This window comes from Psittacula echo (assembly GCF_963264785.1).
Source record: "Psittacula echo genome assembly, chromosome: 2".
NCBI classification, from domain to species: domain Eukaryota; kingdom Metazoa; phylum Chordata; class Aves; order Psittaciformes; family Psittacidae; genus Psittacula; species Psittacula echo.
The window spans coordinates 41,980,024-41,999,447 of record NC_137737.1 but is presented as its reverse complement, the minus strand read 5'-3'; the positions used below and the strand labels follow the sequence as shown (position 1 = coordinate 41,999,447).

Below are 19,424 nucleotides of genomic sequence, written 5' to 3'. Positions count from 1 at the left end.
GTTACAGAGGAAGCTTGTTTGAACTTAAAATAGGAGGATTAGGTAGATGTATATCACATGTGTCAATTTGAAAACAACAGCAGAAAAATCTATCTTGCTTATGAGATATGTTAACTAGCAATCAGTGTATCTGGTAAAGGAAAAATGTTATGCTAGTGCACACCTGCAAAACATCTGCAGTACATCTTGGCTTTCTTCTATTTTGCAGTAAGTGGTGAGCCTTGCGGAGTTGAGGAAATGCTAATATTTACTTGCTCCTGCAACTCACAAGGGCTTGTTAAATCATGTCCATACATGAATCTAAATACTTCTTTTCATGCCTCATATCTGCCTCCATTTTTACAGTTTTCTTGGTGCCAGTTTCTCTTCTATAGCAACAAGTTTCCAGTATAATAATGTGTTACCTAGAAAGAAGATGTATTATGATTAGCATACAGAAATGTTCTCTAAATACATCTCATGTCACGTTATATTTTTAGTAAATCTTCACGCATTAAGACTCAGGTATGCTTACAGCTAAAGTAGGAAAATGAAGGTCCTGATATTACAATTACAGTGGAGTCTTTATTCAGGATTACATTCAAAATAAATATATCCCTGCCTTTTTTTTTTTCCTCCTTTTTTTTTTTTCTACCTGTTCAAAGTTATGACAGCAAGATACAGTGAAATGCTTTTTGCGTCATTAGTACTTTCTTTACAAGAGCTGGAAAGATGGGGTCTGTCTTTTTTTAATTAACATTTCCTGGAGGTAACACTAGCCATGTATTGTTTTTTCATTTTGTATTTGTACAGACAGAACTATTGTATGGTACTGTATACCCAAGATGTGGGATTTTATTTTACATGCCCAACAGGTACATCAGTCAGTTAAATCAGAGACTGGGTTGAAAGGGACCTTAAAGATCATCAAGATCCAACCCCCCGCCACGGTTGCCCCATCTGTAATGGCCTGAGTGGCCAGAGATTCTCAACTGTAGGTCTCCTTGTGTATAAAGTTTTATTTTCAACCCTGTACATGGCAAACTGTCCCAACAGAGCGCAACCTCTGCCCACTGTGGATAAACCAGGGACACCTGAACAAGGCCTTATCAGTGGTTATCTAGTGCAGCCAGGAATGGCGTAGTGCACTGCTGCATCTGTCCCTCTAATTTCCATGAGTGCAGAGAAGATGAAGGGATGCCATTGTTAGTTAGGAGAGAAGAACAATTTGTTGCCTTGAGCCAGATGTGTACATCACGGAAGATGGTAGCAAAAGGTCATGTGTATCTTTGAGTGTTTTATGCAGAACATATAACCATCCAGAAGTCTTTAGTTGGACCTCTTAAGATAAACAGATAAATATTAACCCTGATCCATAGGGAGAACTCAGACTCCAGATCAGGTGTATCTTCCTTGTAGGCAATACTTCGTATGTGACTAAAGAATAATCTTTCTAATTCTTTTCTTGAAAATGGTATTTTTATGCTGAGAGCAGTTTGTTCTGCACATGCGCTGCCGTTTCCTAGGAAGTGAAATCACATCATGGTGTATACTTGCTGTTTCAGCATGTTGTTCTTGCATCAGCATAGCCATTCTGTGTCAGACTGATGATCTGTTTATGTCAATATCCTCTTTGATAATATCCAGAAATGGATTCTTAAGACTGTGAAAACACTGAAACTGTTATAGAGTGATATTTGGTCAGGTAGTACTAGCCCCCTTCCCAGAAATCCTTGGTTTAGGAACTTGCTGAAGCAAAGGTCTTATCTGCATCACTTGATTTACTAGTTCTTGATAGGTTGGTCTTGCACAAGGTCACTTTTGAGTGAACTCTTCGCACTGAAAAATACGCATTGACACAGTTCTTGCTGGTTTGTGTCTCAGCTGATCTTCCATCAAGCACACCTTAGTTTCTTCAGTAGGCTTTGTGCAAGCAACTTGCTGAAAGGCCTTTTGAAAGGCTGAGTTTTCCATTGAAATATCCTTTATTCATGACGAAAGTTTCATGTATAGTCTCAGTATGTTCTGTGATGGTTTTCTAGACGTTTTAATTACTGAATTTTTAATTCTCGTTTTCAATTGCACTTTCAAACTTATTGCTGACTGTAGGTGCTTATTCTTTTGTCGTTTTGTGATCATCTTCAGAGCAGTTTTTAAGGATAGAACAAATTTTATCATCTCTTATCTCTAAGGGGGGAGATCGCCCCCACACTAACTGTTCAGCTGTTTTGAAGTGAAACTCAATCTGGACTTAGTGATTTTTGGATTTTATCACTCAATTTCCATAGCTGCTGACTTTTTCTAGAAAAGTTGTTCAACTGTAGCTGTTTGTCCTCATTATATAATGCTGCAGACATCAAAACTTAGCTATTAAATGAAATGAATCCCATAAATTCCAGTGGGGCTTATGATGAAGTATGATTCAGCCATGTTTTGTATTCTCATAAAAGTTTCAAGCTGTGTCTAGAATGTTACCTACTTTGCTCTGGTTGGAGATAGCAAAGCAATACTTAGACTGATTGCTTCCTCTGGAAGGTGAAGGGCACACCTCAGAAAAGTTGCTGGAAGTAACTGTGTCCTGTAAGATTAATTATGAAATCACTGTTAAGTCAGGGTTTCCTACTGTACTTTACCAATAGCTGTTAATTTTGGTCCATTAAGAATTTATTCTCATCAGTTTACATAATCAGCTTGGAATTACGTTGATTATTAATGTAAACTCTGTTAATTATTTATTGTTCTAAATAAAACAAGAAACAGATTCTGATTCCCAGCTTTTTTTTTTTTATTATTATTCTTAACTGTGGGGAATTTGGATGATTAGGTCTATTCTGTCTGTTCCTCCTTGCAAATTCGTCTGAAATTGTTCAGTTTACTTACAAATGTACAGAGTTCAGCTCTTGAATCTGTTTCATTAATCCATAATAACTCATGAAAAGATAGTCTTTATGATTAATGCTTTAGTTTCGTGACTCTGAGACAATAAATTTAAACTTAACTTTCAAAATGTTTAATGAAAGTCATTACATCTCTGAGAATTCACAATACTGTTTCTAATATTTTAGCGTAAATGTCCATTTTGTGTGGTGGTTCTTAATAACACTTTATAATTCAGAATTTGCATGTAGTAAATACAGCAAAAGCAGTCTTCAATACTTTTTGCTTCTGATACAAGAATTGAAAAACACTCTGAGAGCATGTCATAAAATGTAAAACAGGAAAATCCAAATACTCTCCAGAAGGTTCTGCAGACAAACTGAAATAAAATACTTATGTATCATTCAAGTAACTATATAATTAAAACATTGTTCCTGAGTGGAATCCTTTCCTCTTTTGGGTAGCTACTAAGAAAGTGTTAGTCTAAGTTGATTTAAACACTTTCTTAAAAAAGGCACAAAATATTTGTGTAAGAGAATGGTTTGTTCTGCGTCAAATTGTATTCCTTTTTATAAAAAGTACTTGAAGAGGAACAGTATATTTGTCATATTTTTGACTTCCAAAGTTGACACTACTTTTGAAGAATCATTTTAAATAGCTGTGTTGTTTGTGCATTCAGTCAAAATGGGAAATGCTATTGTAAATGCACATTAAAAAGTCAATGCTTTTGTGTTTCTTAAAATTCAGTATTCTGAAAAAAAATTTTTAAAGGCTTTTGAAAACCTACTTTTTCCTAGCAGTGCACAGGCTTAAAAAGAAAACTTCAGTCTATCACTGCTAATCTTTGGTCTTAAAACCAAACTAATTTATGCTGCTTGGAGATTTACTTTTTTTTCCCCTTCCCCCAAATGAATAGTGGTTTAAGAAGATTGTGAAACCAGATACCTTTACTCTGCTATTTTGGAATGCAGTCTTATGTCTGCAGTTGCTAACAAATGGAAAAGGAACCACAATATAAACACATTTTTCATATAGGAAAGCATAATAATCCCGTGTTACACTTGTGAGAAGATGGCTTTCTGCAGAAATCAGAAACTGAGGTCCTTCTCAATGCTGTCGCAGACTGTTCTGTGCAACCTGAAGTCAGTGGCCAGTGTCTGTGCTGGTTTTGTCTTTTCTCAGCATTGTATTGACCAGTACAGATTAGGTAATTTCTAGTCTGGTATATCAGGTTATGTTGTATGCACTTTTTCTTGTGCTGGTATTGGTCATCTTGTCCAAATACTCTTCTTCTTGTTACGTATTCTGTGAGATTTCTAAATAAAAGTCATAATCTCTCAATTTTCTATTTTATTAAGGCCAGTTAAGTCTATTCAAGCTGTCTCTTTTGTAGCCCTTCTCTACCTGTTCCAGTTTACATTTGATGACTGTGAACAGAGTATTCCTCTGTCTCAGATGAGATAATGAATTCAGGTGTTGTGTATCCAGTGTTACAAGCATACACTTCTTTCTTGCTTGTGAAGATGTTTTTTTCGGGTAGATACTAGCTGCAGGTTCACTATTCTACAATATTTGACTGTGGATAACTGAGTAACCTTGTACATTCAGTGTCCAGACTTTGCCTGTATTTAAATTGCATTGATTGAACTATCTGGATTTCTGTATCTTCATGCTACTCCTGCTTTTGGTTTCAGCAATTCAGACTGACAGGCTCAGCGCTTAAAAATAGCAAGCGTTTTTCATCCATATTTCAGATGTCATCTGACTGACTAAATGTTTAAGTTGATTCTGTTAGGAGGCGATTGGAGTGGAAAGGTGTAAGTCAGTGCTTGCCTTTGCTGTTGCTCCACTTTTCACATGATGTGGCAGTTACATTTCCCCAGCAATTTTAGTGTGCTAACAGACTTCAGTTTTAAATGAAATAGAGAGAGAACTTTTAACTTGTGTTCACAAATTTGACACCTTGTTTTGTCTGAAAAGCTCCAAATGGCTAATGTACTTTAGGGCAGGAGGAAATAAAAACACTACAAAACAAATAAACAAAATCAAAACTGACAAAGCGTGTTGGCTTAATACACTGACTTTGCTGAGTACACAGATGTAGTCTTTAGTCAGATTCCTGCTCTACTCATATTTGCAAGGGTTCTAATGGAAGTCAGTGTTTTTCTGTTGTGTTAAGTAATTTGACATCGTAAGTTAGTGTGGAAGTTCTTGAATGGGTTTGCTCCATGGAAGTTAATGGATCATCTTTGTAACAATAACTGAAAATATTTTCCGAAAGTTCATGTCTTATGGTTGGGTTTTTTTTTTCCTATTTCTTTCAGTGACAGCATATTGGAACTTAGTGTTATGCCAAAAGACGAGGACATTCTTCAATTGGTATGTTTATGAAGCTTATATTCAGACAGTATGTTGACTAAAGAAAAATGGTTTGCTGTTGGTTACAAAGTCTTCGAACTGTGCTATCAGCAAATAATTAAAGAGCTAACATTTAACTCTCTGTCACTCCTTAAATATTCTAGTTGCTTGACATACCTTGAAATTTCAGAGAAACCTAGATATAGGGGAGAATACCTTTCGCACGTGATATTTCTAACTTCTTGTAAAAAAAAAAATCTTGTTAATAATGTTTGTATTTTTATTACATTTTTTATTAGTTTCCTTATATTAGAAATTATGAATTGGGTTGCTTTAACTAGGTTGTCTAATTCTAAGTGAGTTGGGAATCCTTACTAAACATGAATTAAATAATAACATATGATGCTTAGAATTAGGTTTTGATAATAACTCACAAACTGTGCATTTCCAGGAAAGAAGCAGGGGCAATGTGCTGAAGGTTGTTCACAGAATTTTTAATTGGAATTGCTGTAAATATCTTGTTATCCTGGTGCCTATATGCCCCTCATTTGAGCTGAGGTCCTGCATATATACTGAGTTCGTTCATCTCCTGTTTAGTGTCTCTAAGTCCAAAAGATCTGTGGATAACATATGATGTGTGTCTTGTGAAAAATCAGAAAAATACCTAATGTATTGATATGCTCTAGTTTATTTGTAATTGGAAGTATAGGAAAGGGGTAGACTTCCTGGTTAGTGGTTGGAAAATTGTATTTTGTAATCCACACAGTATTGTAAGGGTTGACTTTAAATAACATTTAAGAAAAATCTGTGGGTTTCAGTAGCTGTTTTCCAGTATTAAAGGACAAATTAATGGGTAAAGAAAAAAACCCCAAGAATCTCTGTTTTGACCTGAAGGTGAAGATAGAATCTAGTATAGGAACTCAGCCAGTTAGGCCAGCAAGCCAAGACATTAGAATAGAAGTGATATTTTGAGAACATTTGATAATGAAATACTTCAGTAATCCAGCACAGGGAACGTTGGGGGCAGGGAGTGGTTTTGGTTGCATGAATAAGTGGGAGTGAAAAGCTGTTTGGCAGTGGTGGTTAGGGTGTTTTGGGGTTGGGGTGTTTTGTTGTTTTTTTTTCCTCTTTTTCCTCCTTTTTTTTTTTTCCTCTGTAATTGGAACTGTGAATAAATAAAAATGTGGGAATAGTTCTAACTTTTAAATTATTTGACTGGCTGTTTGCATCCAGTGCAGTCCTGTAGCCATAACAGTCTGAGGATCTGGGCAAGGCAGGATTTGTAGGTTTAAACTTTTTATTTGACTGGGCAAGAAGCTCTTAGGCACATCTTCCTTCTGCTGTCGAAACAACAAGTGCAAGCTTCAGGTGAAGTATAGATTGGAAACGATTGGAATTTGTTTTAGCAATGGAGTGAGATAATGGTGGCAGAGGAAGACAATCAGTTTTTGCCTTTGGGCTAGAAAAGGTTATTAGTAAAAAGAAAATAGGATCATTCTCTTGGAGGAGATTGAGTGGTACAGGAAAGAGAAAAAAAAATGTGGGAGTTCTGGAAAAAAAATGAATACACATATAATTTCCAGGTGTCATTTAAAAAAACCCTTTCTTTTGAATTGTAAGATGTGATAGAGTTGTGAATTCTGTTTGTGGTGCTCCTCTTTTGAAGATAGGAAGAGGATTAGCTGTGAGTGGTGGGTGTTCATTTTGCAAAAGATGCTTTGCATTGCCTCTATAGCTTTGTATGAGTTCCTACTCAGAGTTGTTTGCTGTTGGGTTGGGTTGGTATGTCATTATGATACCGCATGAAGGAGATTATGCTCCTGTTTGCTGTGAAGTGTGTTTTTAGGTATAAGTGGGTTTGTCTTGAAGACTGTCAGTTCCACACGGCATCTGGCAGAGGAAAGCCATGAAGAGACATGTTTTCTGCAGTCCAAAAGACTACGCATTGCATATACTCAGGCCTGTTGGAAAGGCTTCTGATAGCTGAAGTTTTCACAGTCTGAACTTCAGTATATGTGTTTTCAGCTGTCAGTCTTTGGCAGAGTTGCAGCATGTCAATATACAGGTCACAAAGATGAATTGTATCCTATAATAGAAGCTGGCAGTTACGGCCTGCAGATTTTCTTTCAGACCACCACAAAGGAGGAAAAAACTTGTAAAACAACAGTTAGCAGTGTTTTGAGACAGAGTGCACCACTGTAACTTCAGTCAAATGAAAAATTTATGCAATTCTTCTGAAGTTGGCAATTATTAGTCTTAAGCCTTCAGATGTTAGAATCTACTGTTATCATTACAAGATTTGGTGAAGAACTGTGCTCTACTCAAAGCTGAACAGTCATGTTTAAAATATTTTTAAGCAGCATAGACTGTTACTCCTTTCACTCCATGTGAAAAGATGGTAACTTTCTGTTTTCAGCTGAGAGACTGCGTGCTGGTTTGGTTTTGTTTATCACTTTTTGTCTTTGTAGTTAATGCTGTGTTAGCTTTTGTGGAAGTCTCTAAATAAATTCAAAACCTCAGAGCAAATTCTTATTCCTATGAGTGAAGTACAACTCCTATAAGTGATAACAATCTCTGTAGTGGTAGGGTCAGTGTAAGTGCAAAGTGACCAAAAAATGGGAAGGTGCGTTATGCCCTTCTTAATTGAGGGAAAACTTACACTTCTGTCACTGAAGTTGTGTTACGTACGTTGCTATTACTCATTGTAAACTGTTGATGTTAAATACAGGTATGCTGTATAAATAGAAGAACTCAAAGCACTACTGCTTTTTGTAGTAGGAGTTAATGAAGGGTTTATCTAGTGCAACGAGCATGAAATAGTTCCATTATATTCAAGAACAGTGCTGGTTGTGGTAAGTTTTACTGTACTTGGCAATCTGCTCCATATGGTAATGACTGATTGCTAGGTTAACTACATAAAGACCACAGTTGCTTGTTTCTATCCTTAAGTTTGCTGTTTATAAACCTTGAGTTTAGTCTGCAGAAATATCCATATATGTCTGTGAACCTCTGGGTATATTGAATTTCCTGAAAACAGGGGTTTAAATCCTTTCATCAGTAGTAACAATGAAGTGGTCCAATCTACAGGTCATCACTCTCTGTGGCATATGCACAGTGCTCACTTTGAAGGCAATTTCATGTGAAAGTCTACTGTTACTGTAATCAGTATCAGTCATGTTCATTGGCTGGTGTGATCTTGGAAATGTCACTTTCGGGATGGGGGAGAGGATATTTAAAACATCTCTGCCCATGACAAAAACATGAATTCTTGGCAACTGTATTGTGTTTTTTCATGCTTCTTGTAGGTTTTAGTACCACTGACTTCATATAAATGGAAAGACACATTTAGGTTGGCTACAAATAGCCCTTAAGTGTATTTAATGGAATTGTTGCTGTTTTGTAATCTTTGCATAACAAATTTAATACTAAGAAATTGTTCAAATTGTGACACTTTCCAATCATCCAAAAGCTTTTTGTGCTGCGCAGAATGTACTGAATGTAAAGGTGCTCCCTTAAGAGAGAAAATTGAAATTGCTAAGCGTACTTACAGGTCAGCTGTGTTATGATTCTTGTCAGTAGAGTTTTTAGTTTCTAATGTGTACATGTTAGGGTGTTCTTCATACGCAGTATTATTTCATGTGGGAATTCGCTTGTTTGCTAATCATTCCTTGTGTATGTGAAGAATATAGCTTCCAAGTCACTGAATTTTGAAGTATCAGGCACTTGAAAATATCACTCAAAAATTGCATCTGTGATATGGTCTACACTAGAGCTGTTCATCTGGAAGGTTATTTGTTATGTAGCGTATTAATGCTTATATATCAGGTCTGTTATATGTAAATATATGTAGATATTTATTTGTAAATATGTATATCTACTTTGTGTGTATGTGTATATAAGCACACATGCTACAGGTGAGTTATCCTGACTTTCATCTTTCGTTTTCTGTCACTTCCCTCACTACTAACTCAGAAAATCAGATTTCCTAACTTGTATCCTACCTCCAACAGTTTCACTTTGAATAAGTTTTAAGAATTCATTTCTTCATAGGAATTGCCCTAAAAGGTAGGAGATTTACTTCTAGTCATAGGTGGTGTCACCATACATTTTAGTAGCATGTGAACGTGTTGAAACACGCCTTAGCATTCCAGAAGGATCTCTGTAGTTTCATTTTCAAAAAGATTTTATTGGGCATTCTGTGAATTACAGAAAATGTGGAATAAAAGGGAGCTGTTTATAAATTTATTTTTTTTTATATATATGTTTAGTTCCCTCTTGCATATCTTTTATTTTACATCTTTCTGTAAAATTACAGGCCACTGAAACTGTCTATCAGTAACTGAAAGTTGACCATGTTTGAACAGAAATGTTTCTCTTGTCATAGGTAGGAGGAGAACAAAAAAATCCTAGATGGGAATGATCAGGAAAGCAAGTGAAAGTCAACTGAAGCATCTCTTTTTTTGTCCTTTTTTCTAGTGAGGTGATGTGGACGTTTTCAGTATGTTGGGCTGCTGGGCCAGAAGGGTTTGCTGCTTTGCATTTCTGATACTTAGAATTTTTATGGAATTTCACAGCTCTCAAGGCTTTGTGGTACCCTGAAATTGCCAGGGATGCACCTGTATTAAAAAATAAGAAAAAAGAAAACTAACTTGCGTCAGGGAGTTTATTCTAGAGTTTCATATGCCCCAGTAACCTCATGTCTCTGACTACAGGTCTGTTCACAGTCAACTTGAACAGTATTGTCTTCTCTTTTCCTGAGACCATCCAGTTGCATCAGACCCAATGGAGCAACATGGCTGTTTCATTGGCAAACTGTAAAATGCTCTCATTTGCCTTACTTTAATAAACAGAGATGTTTTAATACGTAGCTGTGTTTAGACCTGACTCTTGGACCATTTGTTTCCTTCCAGATTTTGAACTGACGCAGTTACTTGCGTACGCAGAGGTTAATACTAAAGCTCTGACAGCAAGTACAATGGAAGAAGGGGTGTGGCGTGAAGACGTAGTGACCTAGGAGACTTAAACTTCTTTATCTAATGTTGCATATGTTAGAAAATACCATTTGCGTCAACCCTGCTCATCTCAATACAGACTAATACAAGGAAGTCTTTCACACAGCTTGTATTTGGAAATTAAATTTCTTGGGCTTAAGGCATTAAATTCGATATACTAAAATTTCGCTGCTATTGAGAAGAAGGCGTGCATGGGGTTTTTTTGGTCGTTTATTTCAGATAACGTTATTTGACCTAATGGTTGCTGGGTGTCTCTTGAGTGAAATGAAACCCCTTGAGCTGTATTACTGGCATTCTTGCCAGAGCAAATTGTAACTGGAAAGTGTTTCCTTGAAGACAGCTGAAAACCTTTTGTGGTGTGCAGTTCCCATACTCATGTTAAATGTGAGAATAGGTTGGGGCTGGGGAAGAGAAACATAATCAGAAGTCAAAGTGATTGGAGAAAGAAGGAAGAATGCCTCAAGCTCAGACTTGCAAGGTGCTGGGCACATTAGCTTGATTCACCAAAACGCTTATCTCCAATTTTGTAAGTAGTTCAGTTGAAATCAGTGTTATTATTTATTCTCTAGTGAAGCGTAGTGGAGCATGCTCATCCTCCGTGAAGCATATGCCTATGTGCTTTTATGGATTTGGACTAAGGGGTATAGGACATGGTTGGTTAAAGTTCTTAAAAGTATGGGGTTTCACTGTGATTCTTACAAAGATATACCTTGGTATGTCAGCTGTCATTATCCTAACATAAATGGCATAAAACCAAGTGAGGAAAAAATGCAAGCAAAACCCTTACCCGAATTTCAGAGGGTTAATAAAAGACCTTGTAAAAATACCTTGTAAAATGTTTTATTGGCTTAAAATTTATTTTATATATCATACATGAATGTATTACCTTAACAGTTAAACCCTTAATGTGCTAACAGTTATACAGATTCACAGTAAGAAATTAATTCTTTGCCACAGAAGTTTGCAAACTTTGTGCAAACAAAACCAGATTGCAAGGTGGGGAAGAAATTGTACTCAGTAACTGGAAACACACTGAGTTCTTTCTGTAAGCACAGCAGTTTTCTTCTAGTAATTGTTGCAGAGCTGTTACCCATCAAAGCTCTTTATGTCACTCTGAATTGGTGTATTTGTATGGTAAGCTTTCCATAACTGCTGTTGTTTTGAGAAGGTGGGAAATTGCTCATGAAACACCATGTTTTCAGTTGTGTTGGACCTTCTGAGTAACTGCTGAGTACCTGGCTCCTGTAGGAGTTTTGACTGGTTTGGCTGGTGTCTGAATCAGGAGCATTAATGATCTGGATATTAAATTTTTATTTTTAAGTTGGAAGGCTTTTTTCAATTATTTATAAGGCTCTTTAAAGACTTAAGTTTAAGCCCTACCCTAATGGCTTTTTGATGAGTATATCGTCTGTTGCAATCACTTAAGAGATTAATGGTAGTATTTCCACATGCTATATCATTTGAGGAACTAAAGGAAGAAGAGAGTAGTATTTAAACTGTGGTTTATATATAGTTGCAAAATGTTTAAGTGTCAAAATAGTGTATGAAAACTAATAAATGCATTGGCGTGCTTCACGTTTTTTAGTCTCCAAAACCTCTTCTTAAAATTTAACTTCACTTTCTAGTTAGAGCAATTAAAACAGTTCATAGTAAAAAAACTCATTCAGTGAGCTTAAAAAAAATTTAAAAAAAAAAAAAAAAAAAATCTTTCAGTGTGACATTATTCAGAACAGATCCATGCATTTCTTTGTAAGTTGCAGTATTTCTTTTTAGGCCCTTGATTGGAATTATGAAGCAAAGATATTTAATATTCTTTGTTACAATGTCACAGCCCCCGTTTATAAACTTTTTCTTGCTTGGAAGAAAGTTCAGCTTTGTTTCAGTGATTCTTGGAAAGTGGGTGGAATGAGCTTGAAAGAAAGACACTTCCCTCATCAAAACCTTTTTTCCAGTAACTGTCTTACTCAGAATGGCAGTCTGTCTGGATACACCTGCATCATGAAACATACTCTTTACTGGAGGAAGGGAGAAGAAAGCCTAGCTGATGTAATTTTGAACCCTGTGAGAATGCTGGCTTCTGAAGAGATGTAGTGTCTGTGATACATTTTGTCAGGAGTTCAGGCCTGATTTTTCAACTCATTTGTAGTCTTCAGCTACTATCAGATCACGCTGGTTTTGGAATTCAGCCTTTCTGCTGTCAAAGTCAATGAAGCGTTGTTTGTCAGGGGCATGTTTTACAAACACATAAACACAGTGCATTTTATATTGGTGTAATGTGTGTGTATTGCAGGTTTTGAACTGTTTTATGAGCTGTATGAATAATTGTTTTCTGATTGAGGGGGTGATTAGTTTTGTTTCCTTTGCATGCCAGTTGTCTCTTGCTCTATGTGTTTTCTGGGTTTTCAGCATCTTTTCCATTTATAGATACGTATGTGTATATATATATATTTAATTCTTACAGCCTGTCAAGTTCCTAAATAGTCATTTATTTAAAGACTTAGAAATATTCATCTATGTTCTTCTCCTCCTTTAAATGTGCCAGTGGAAACCTGGCTTGATTTTTTACTATGAGTGGAGGAGGAAAAAAAATTCAAATCACATGAGTAGAGTGTTTCTGCAGCATCATTCCTCTAATTTCAGATGTAGAGCATGAAAGCAGCTGCAGTCAGCTGACAGCTTGTGGTCATGTTCATGTATATGTGGGGAAGGGGCGTGCTGTTTTAAATGCATAATAAAGCCGTTGTTTCGTCACCAGGAAGGCAGGGATGGTAGCAGCCCAGGGGAAATGAGAGACAGTAATGTTGCTGTAGTGGAAGGGAAGTCTTGTTGCATAGAGCCAGAGCTCTCTGCAGGCAGCTGTAGGGATGCACCAAGGCAAAATGGCACAAATGTATTTTGCTTTCTGTAAGGGTAGAGGATAAATGCGAGGACCAGATGAAAGCCTGAGATGGATGTGCTCACAAGGAGGGTGAAGTTATTTTTTGTGCTCTACTGCCCTTTACCTCTCTTGGTACCTTCCAGTGAAATCAGTGTAGTTGTATTTTTAGCTTTCTGTATTCAACATCAATATGACAAGATAATTCTGTCTTTACATCTGTAAGCAGCTTTTACTGTTTTCCTGTTTTCTGCCAGCTGCAGTTTACAAAGGATGTCACAGCACTGGTAAGGAATGTACAGTAGCCATTTCTCTGATGATTTTGTAAGGCATGTTTTTCTTAAGAATATGAAACAGCAAGTTTGTTGGAAATGAGATAGATAGTCTGAGCTGAATTTTCTTCATAATGCTAATCTCCTAATTTGTGGTTTTTGCCTGCGTTATTTGGTCGGTTTTCTCTCAGTATGCTTTAATATTTTGCACTTCACTAATGCTCGGTGTAACATTGCAGCACTGTTGTAAATGCCTCGCCCTCCTCTGTACTTTGCTCTGTATTAATTTTATGGCTGCACTTGGGCTTTTATAACCTGTTTACTGTTAAGACAGAGCACATTGATATTCTGGAATTGAGCATGTTATGATTTGGACAGGAAATGCTGTGATATGATACCACGCCTAAGTGTGTAAAAGCCCTGAGAAATCATTTTAATCTTCCGTTGCATTGGCAGGCTGTGCATTGGCTCTTTATCTCATTATGTTTAAACTGAACAAAGTCATGCTAAACTTTTTCAATAATAAGATATTGTTTAAATATGCTGTGTGCTTCTCATTGATGTATTATTTTGAACATTCTGTTAATTTCACAATGATAAATACTGCTTTTTTAAAAGGTAAAATAAGTGTAATATAACCGTTTTTTTTTCAAGAGTTAGGGTCTAAATCAGAAAGGTGCTAATAAATGCCCTAAGGAAATTAATTGGAGATTTTAATACTGTGAGGACAGTAGTGGATATGCATGAATTTTCATACTGCTTGTACCTTAAAGTTAAAAATGTTAAATATTAGTGATATTTTTGCAGCAACATTTGTGTGCCATATAGTGGCTGTCTCCTGTAAAATGTAAGATGATTTATAGGGTGTTGGCTCACAACAAAGATATTACTGCTTCAACTTACTTGTTTTATGTTTAGGAACAGTAGCTTTTATGTAGAAGACATCTTAGAGGTGTGTGTGTGTGTATATTTGTGTGTACTTTTCATATGTATTACATTAAGTGAACATGGTTCTTTTGTACACTAAATAAAGAGAGAATTTTCTAGTGCTAGTTGAATTTATAATGCAGCATTTTAACCTGTCGATTGCTGTGAAACTTTGGTTTCCAGCAACATGAAGCTTAAGTGGGAAGAATGTGTGAAGCATCATGATAGAAAACAAAATTAAGAGAGAGAAAAATACTGTGTTGTATGCTCATGGATTTTGGGAAACTTGCCTCAGTGCCATGTCTGCAGTATTTCCTAGAATTGGTCTTCAGTTTTTTTTATTTTTTTTTTTTTTTTTAAGGGGGGGAGATGGGGAGGGGATTGGGGGGGAATGTGTGTAATGGTCTTGCTTGTTCTGTTTCTGCTCACTAAGGGGATGGCACACTGTTTTTATCTTTTTAACTAACATCTAAAACTATGTGAATTCTGTACTTGTGTTTCCTCTCTTGAAGCTTGGTGGTGCAAATGGGGAGCTTTTCCATTTCCCTCACTACTGAATACTCAATCTTCTCTCCACAGGCATATTCCCAAGATGCCTACCTGAAAGGCAACGAAGCCTACAGTGGTAATGCCCACAACATACCTGAACCACCGCCAATATGTTATCCACGCCTGACATCCGCACCTTCTGTGATGGCACAAGCTGGTGACAAGCTATCTTCTGACTTCTCGCTAGGGAAACAGCAAGTCAGTAGACCAGTACGGGCAGTGACACAACCAGAGAGGGCCTACAGAATGGAAATACAAGTGCCTCCATCACCAACAGACATTGCAAAATCAAATACAGCCGTGTGTGTTTGCAATGAAACCATAAGGACTGTTATTGTGCCTTCTGAGAAGGCTGTAGATTTGCCATCCTCTAGAAATAATCATGCTGGTCCATCGCACAGGACAGAGGAAGTAAGATATGGCTTGAAAGATCAAACCAGTCTAAAAGCACGGACAACGTCACCACCTTCTTCAGTGTCCACTGCCATTGTACTTCCCCAGACTCAAATAACAAGGCCAGCTGATCCAACTGGAGCACTAAGTAAAGCTTCAAACTATGTAGTATGTCCAGAAGCAATCCCAAGCACTAGACCTCCTGCTCAAGTCACAGACTCACCCTCAGTCTCTACTAATCATTACAGTTCTCCAGCCTCCCACCAGCATATAGACTGGAAGACCTACAAAACTTACAAAGAGTACATTGATAATAGGCGCATGCACATGTATGGCTCCCGAACAATACAGGAAAGGCTGGATAGTTTAAGAGCAGCTTCTCAGAATACAACTGATTATAATCAAGTGGTGCCAAATCGCACTGCTTCTCAGGTACGGCGCAGGAGCACCTCTCACGACAGGGTTCCACAGTCTGTTCAGATCCGACAGAGAAGTGTATCCCAGGAAAGACTTGAAGATCCTGTGTTGATGAAAGAGTGGCCACGAAGTGCTTCGCAAGATACTCTAACTTCACCTTCAGTTAATGCTAGGAACCACAGGGCTCGATCATGGGATTATCTCAGCAAACAGGGTGAAGTGCTGGAAAATTTCCATTCTGAGAATCTGATTGCAGATACGAATGGAGATAGGAGAAAGACTTACAAGTGGACAGGGTTTACTGAACAAGATGATCGGCGAGGTATTTATGAGAGATCTAGACAGCATGCATTTCATATGTCCCTTAGAGGGCAAAATTTTCCTATGGCTCCTAGTGCTTATATTTCAGACAACAGGAGAACAGGTAGTAGAGCTTCTTTGCCTGGTTCTCATTTTCAGAAGGCTGCACCAGATACAAAAATGATACAGCCTTCTCGAGATTTGCAAACTCCTGGGGGAGTTTCAAAATCTACAACTGTTTCACAGGAGAGATTGTCTCTCACGCCAGCCAGAAGTTCTAAAAGTAGTTCTTTGAAGAACTCTGCTCCCTATGCAGCAAAACCGTCATTTCCCCTTAACCAGGGCCTGGATGCTATTGCCAGCAAAGACCAAAGAACAGTAAATCACTTGCATCAGAGTGGTCTGTTAAACCAACAGCCAAGGATCCGAGCAGAAGGTGCCCCAGATCAGAAAACAGAAACTGGCAAAACCATCCCACCCTCCTCTCTGTCTCCAGCTTCCGCCAAACTTGTTCAGCCAAGTGAGAGTTCAACTACCTCTGACAAAATAGATGGTTCCATGAGACAAAAAATTCATGCTTTCGAAAGGAAAGATGTCCATGAGCCTGAAACTCTGCAAACAGATGTTCAGGAAAATGACAAAGACACAGTGGTCATGCGGGACAAATCACCTTCTGGCCACCAGACTCCACAGCCTTTGAGGCATCAGTCCTACATTCTTGCTGTAAACGACCAAGAGGCAGCCTCAGACACTACCTGTTGGTTACCTAATGATGCTCGGAGAGAAGTCCACATAAAAAGAATAGAAGAAAGGAAAGCATCAGGTTCCAGCCCACCTGGTGACTCACTGGCTTCTATTCCATTTATTGGTGAGTTCAACTATTCAAGTGTACATAAAATGCTTTTCATTGCTAAAGATGATGGAGAACACCATGCCAGGTAGCTTACTGCTGCTCCTGTAAACCCTGAGGTCGAGGGGCATGGAGGCTCTTTTCTCATCTAGAGTAATACTATTTTGGTAAAACTGAAAACACTCTTCAGTGGAGGGAAAAAAAAAAAAATGTTCTGCTTTGTCTGGGGTCCTGAATGATCCATGTAAAAAAGATACTCTTCCAGAGCTTTCCTTAATTCCCTGGAGAAGTCTGCATTATATAACTGTCTGGTTAACACTCCACATAACGCTCTGATGTTACGTATCTGCAGAGCTAGCGTTTGCAGCACCTTTAAAAATGCTTTTACTTCTCTAGTATAAAATGTATTTAGAACCCAGTAAAAGTGAGAATATGGATGTGAATCTGTAGAAGGGTGATTTGTAAAAAAAAAATCAGCTGAATGCGTAGGATGAAAGCTTTCTGAGACAGATGTGGGATACAGGAGGGCTGTGCCAGGTGAAAGGATAGAAAGAAAATGAAGTGAACTTGCAAGTAACGATGCTAATGTGGGTATGAATTGAAGAGTTTGTGGAAGCAGAATGTGAGAAGGTACAGGGATTTGCTGGTGGGCTGTGACACAAGCAGGTTTGGAATTACAGGGAGATTATAGGAAGAGGGCTGAGACCACTTGAGAGATCATTTAGAAGCAAAGAGGAAATGGGAGAATTGTAAGTAATAGGGCAAAAATAATCCAGTTTTGGATATGTGAAGAACTGGAGTCATCTGCTGAAGAGAGTTTCAGTGGCAGAGCACTTCTGTTCTACTCAAGAGGTGAATGCTGAACGTTGTCTTTGCCCTTGTTGTTGAGTTGGAATTTTTTTTGTTGTGGCTGGTTTATCCTTTGGAGCCTAGGTATTCGTGGACCATTTTTCACAGGGTTTGATTTATCTTATTATGTGTTCTTGAATTTAAAATAAGTAGGATTTGGAAAATACTAAATTTTGATTCTCTAATTCATGTATGTGAAAACCAACTTTTTTTTTTTTTTTTTTTTTTTTTTTTTTCCACATTAAGGGAGTTACAGATACATTGCCTTAGCACAATTGTCTTCTGTTGTGGATCTGCAGCAGTGATGTTTTTCCCCCTAGAATTATCTGTATCATGTACTACTGCTTTAAAGTAAATATCCAGAATTAGTGCAGAAGGTTTGTGTGCATGGAAGAATGGAAATCATGCAAAAAATAAAATGTGGGGGTTTTGATAGAATTTTATTAAGATGTAGCAGAAATGGTTTCTTAGCTAGCAGGTGGGTTTTATATTGGGTTTTCTTTTTGGAATGGGAGTTGAATGGATTTTTTTTAATATATTTTTTATTATTATTGGATGTATCAGTATCCAGTGAAATTTTGGATTCTTCTTTAGACCCTGTTGATCTTTAAGGATTAGTACAGGTTTGTAAGGTATGTAACCTGTCTTTGTGTAGGGCTTTTTAATACAGTGCCAAAAGTCAATGTTCAGCATTTGATTTAAGGTATGTGTAGTATTTGTACTCAATCAGAAGTGTGTGCTGCGAATTTTCTGATCTCATACAACTTAAATGTCATGTGAAAATTGGATCAAGATTGTCAAATTCAAGCCCAACCTTTTCTACACAATCTCCCATATTGATTTTGACAAAGATTGGCCATGAACTCTTACTGATGCGGCTTGCTTCCGGATTTTTAGAGAAATGTGATGATTAAAATTCAAAGAAGCCTTAAACATGGCAGTTGTACTGCATTCTGGTAGCAGCTCAGCAGTTCAGAAGAAACAATTGCAGCCTTGGGTGTAACACCACATAGGATTGTGTGAATTCTTATGAGCTTCCATAGCCTCTTTGACTGCAACCTCCTGAATACTCTAGACTTATTAAAAGGTGGTGCTGGGAGAGCGTGGTCATGGCCTGAGCCAACACAGTACTTGTGGCTGAATTCCTAGCAAGAAATTCTTGTGCTGGTGCAGGTGCTGTAGGGAATTTCCACCACAGCTTCACCACTTTGAAGATGAAATAGCCCTCTCTGAAAGGAAGGAGCATCAAATGTCATTAAGAGTGGGCATGTTCTAAAGTTAGAATTAATATGTATGATTCCAACTTTGCTTGTCCCACTATCATTATACCTAATTACAGCCTCATTTGTTAAAAGGCATACTAAATCAGGCAGATAAACCCCTGTATCTACTTTGAAACTCAGTTAAAGGCTATTTAACTCTTCTGAAGGAAAATCACTTTAATTTCTCTGATTTGTGTTTTGTTTTGTTTTTCCTCCTGTCTGATGATTGAAAAGGATGTTACTGTGAGTTAAGACATACCTTGGTGTTGGCGACCTCTCTGCTTCCATTGTTTACATCAACATAGTTGTTTTTTGTAGTATTAGGTTTTATTAGGTATGGTTGATTTCATAAATGCACTTCCTGAAGTTATTTGTACACTAGATCTTTGGAGTAGTGTAAAAAAAAGTAAATTTGGGGGCAATAAATATCTTCCAAGGTTACATATTATTACCTTTTAAAATACTTTGTGGTGTATTTATTTTCGTTATCACTTTCTGCTCATT

At 37.4% G+C, this 19,424-nt stretch overlaps 1 protein-coding gene across 1 annotated transcript in view; it reads left to right on the top strand.

Annotated features, from left to right (window-relative positions):
- ARHGAP21 (Rho GTPase activating protein 21) overlaps nt 1–19,424 on the top strand; it is a gene marked incomplete at both ends in the record, with an annotated part of 110,581 nt that overhangs the window by 68,389 nt on the left and 22,768 nt on the right. Inside the window, 3 exons of the mRNA XM_080610278.1 lie at nt 5,181–5,235; nt 13,359–13,388; nt 14,880–16,827. Of these exons, the coding sequence (XP_080466404.1) occupies nt 5,181–5,235; nt 13,359–13,388; nt 14,880–16,827 (2,033 nt within the window). The remainder of the gene's footprint in view (nt 1–5,180; nt 5,236–13,358; nt 13,389–14,879; nt 16,828–19,424) is intronic.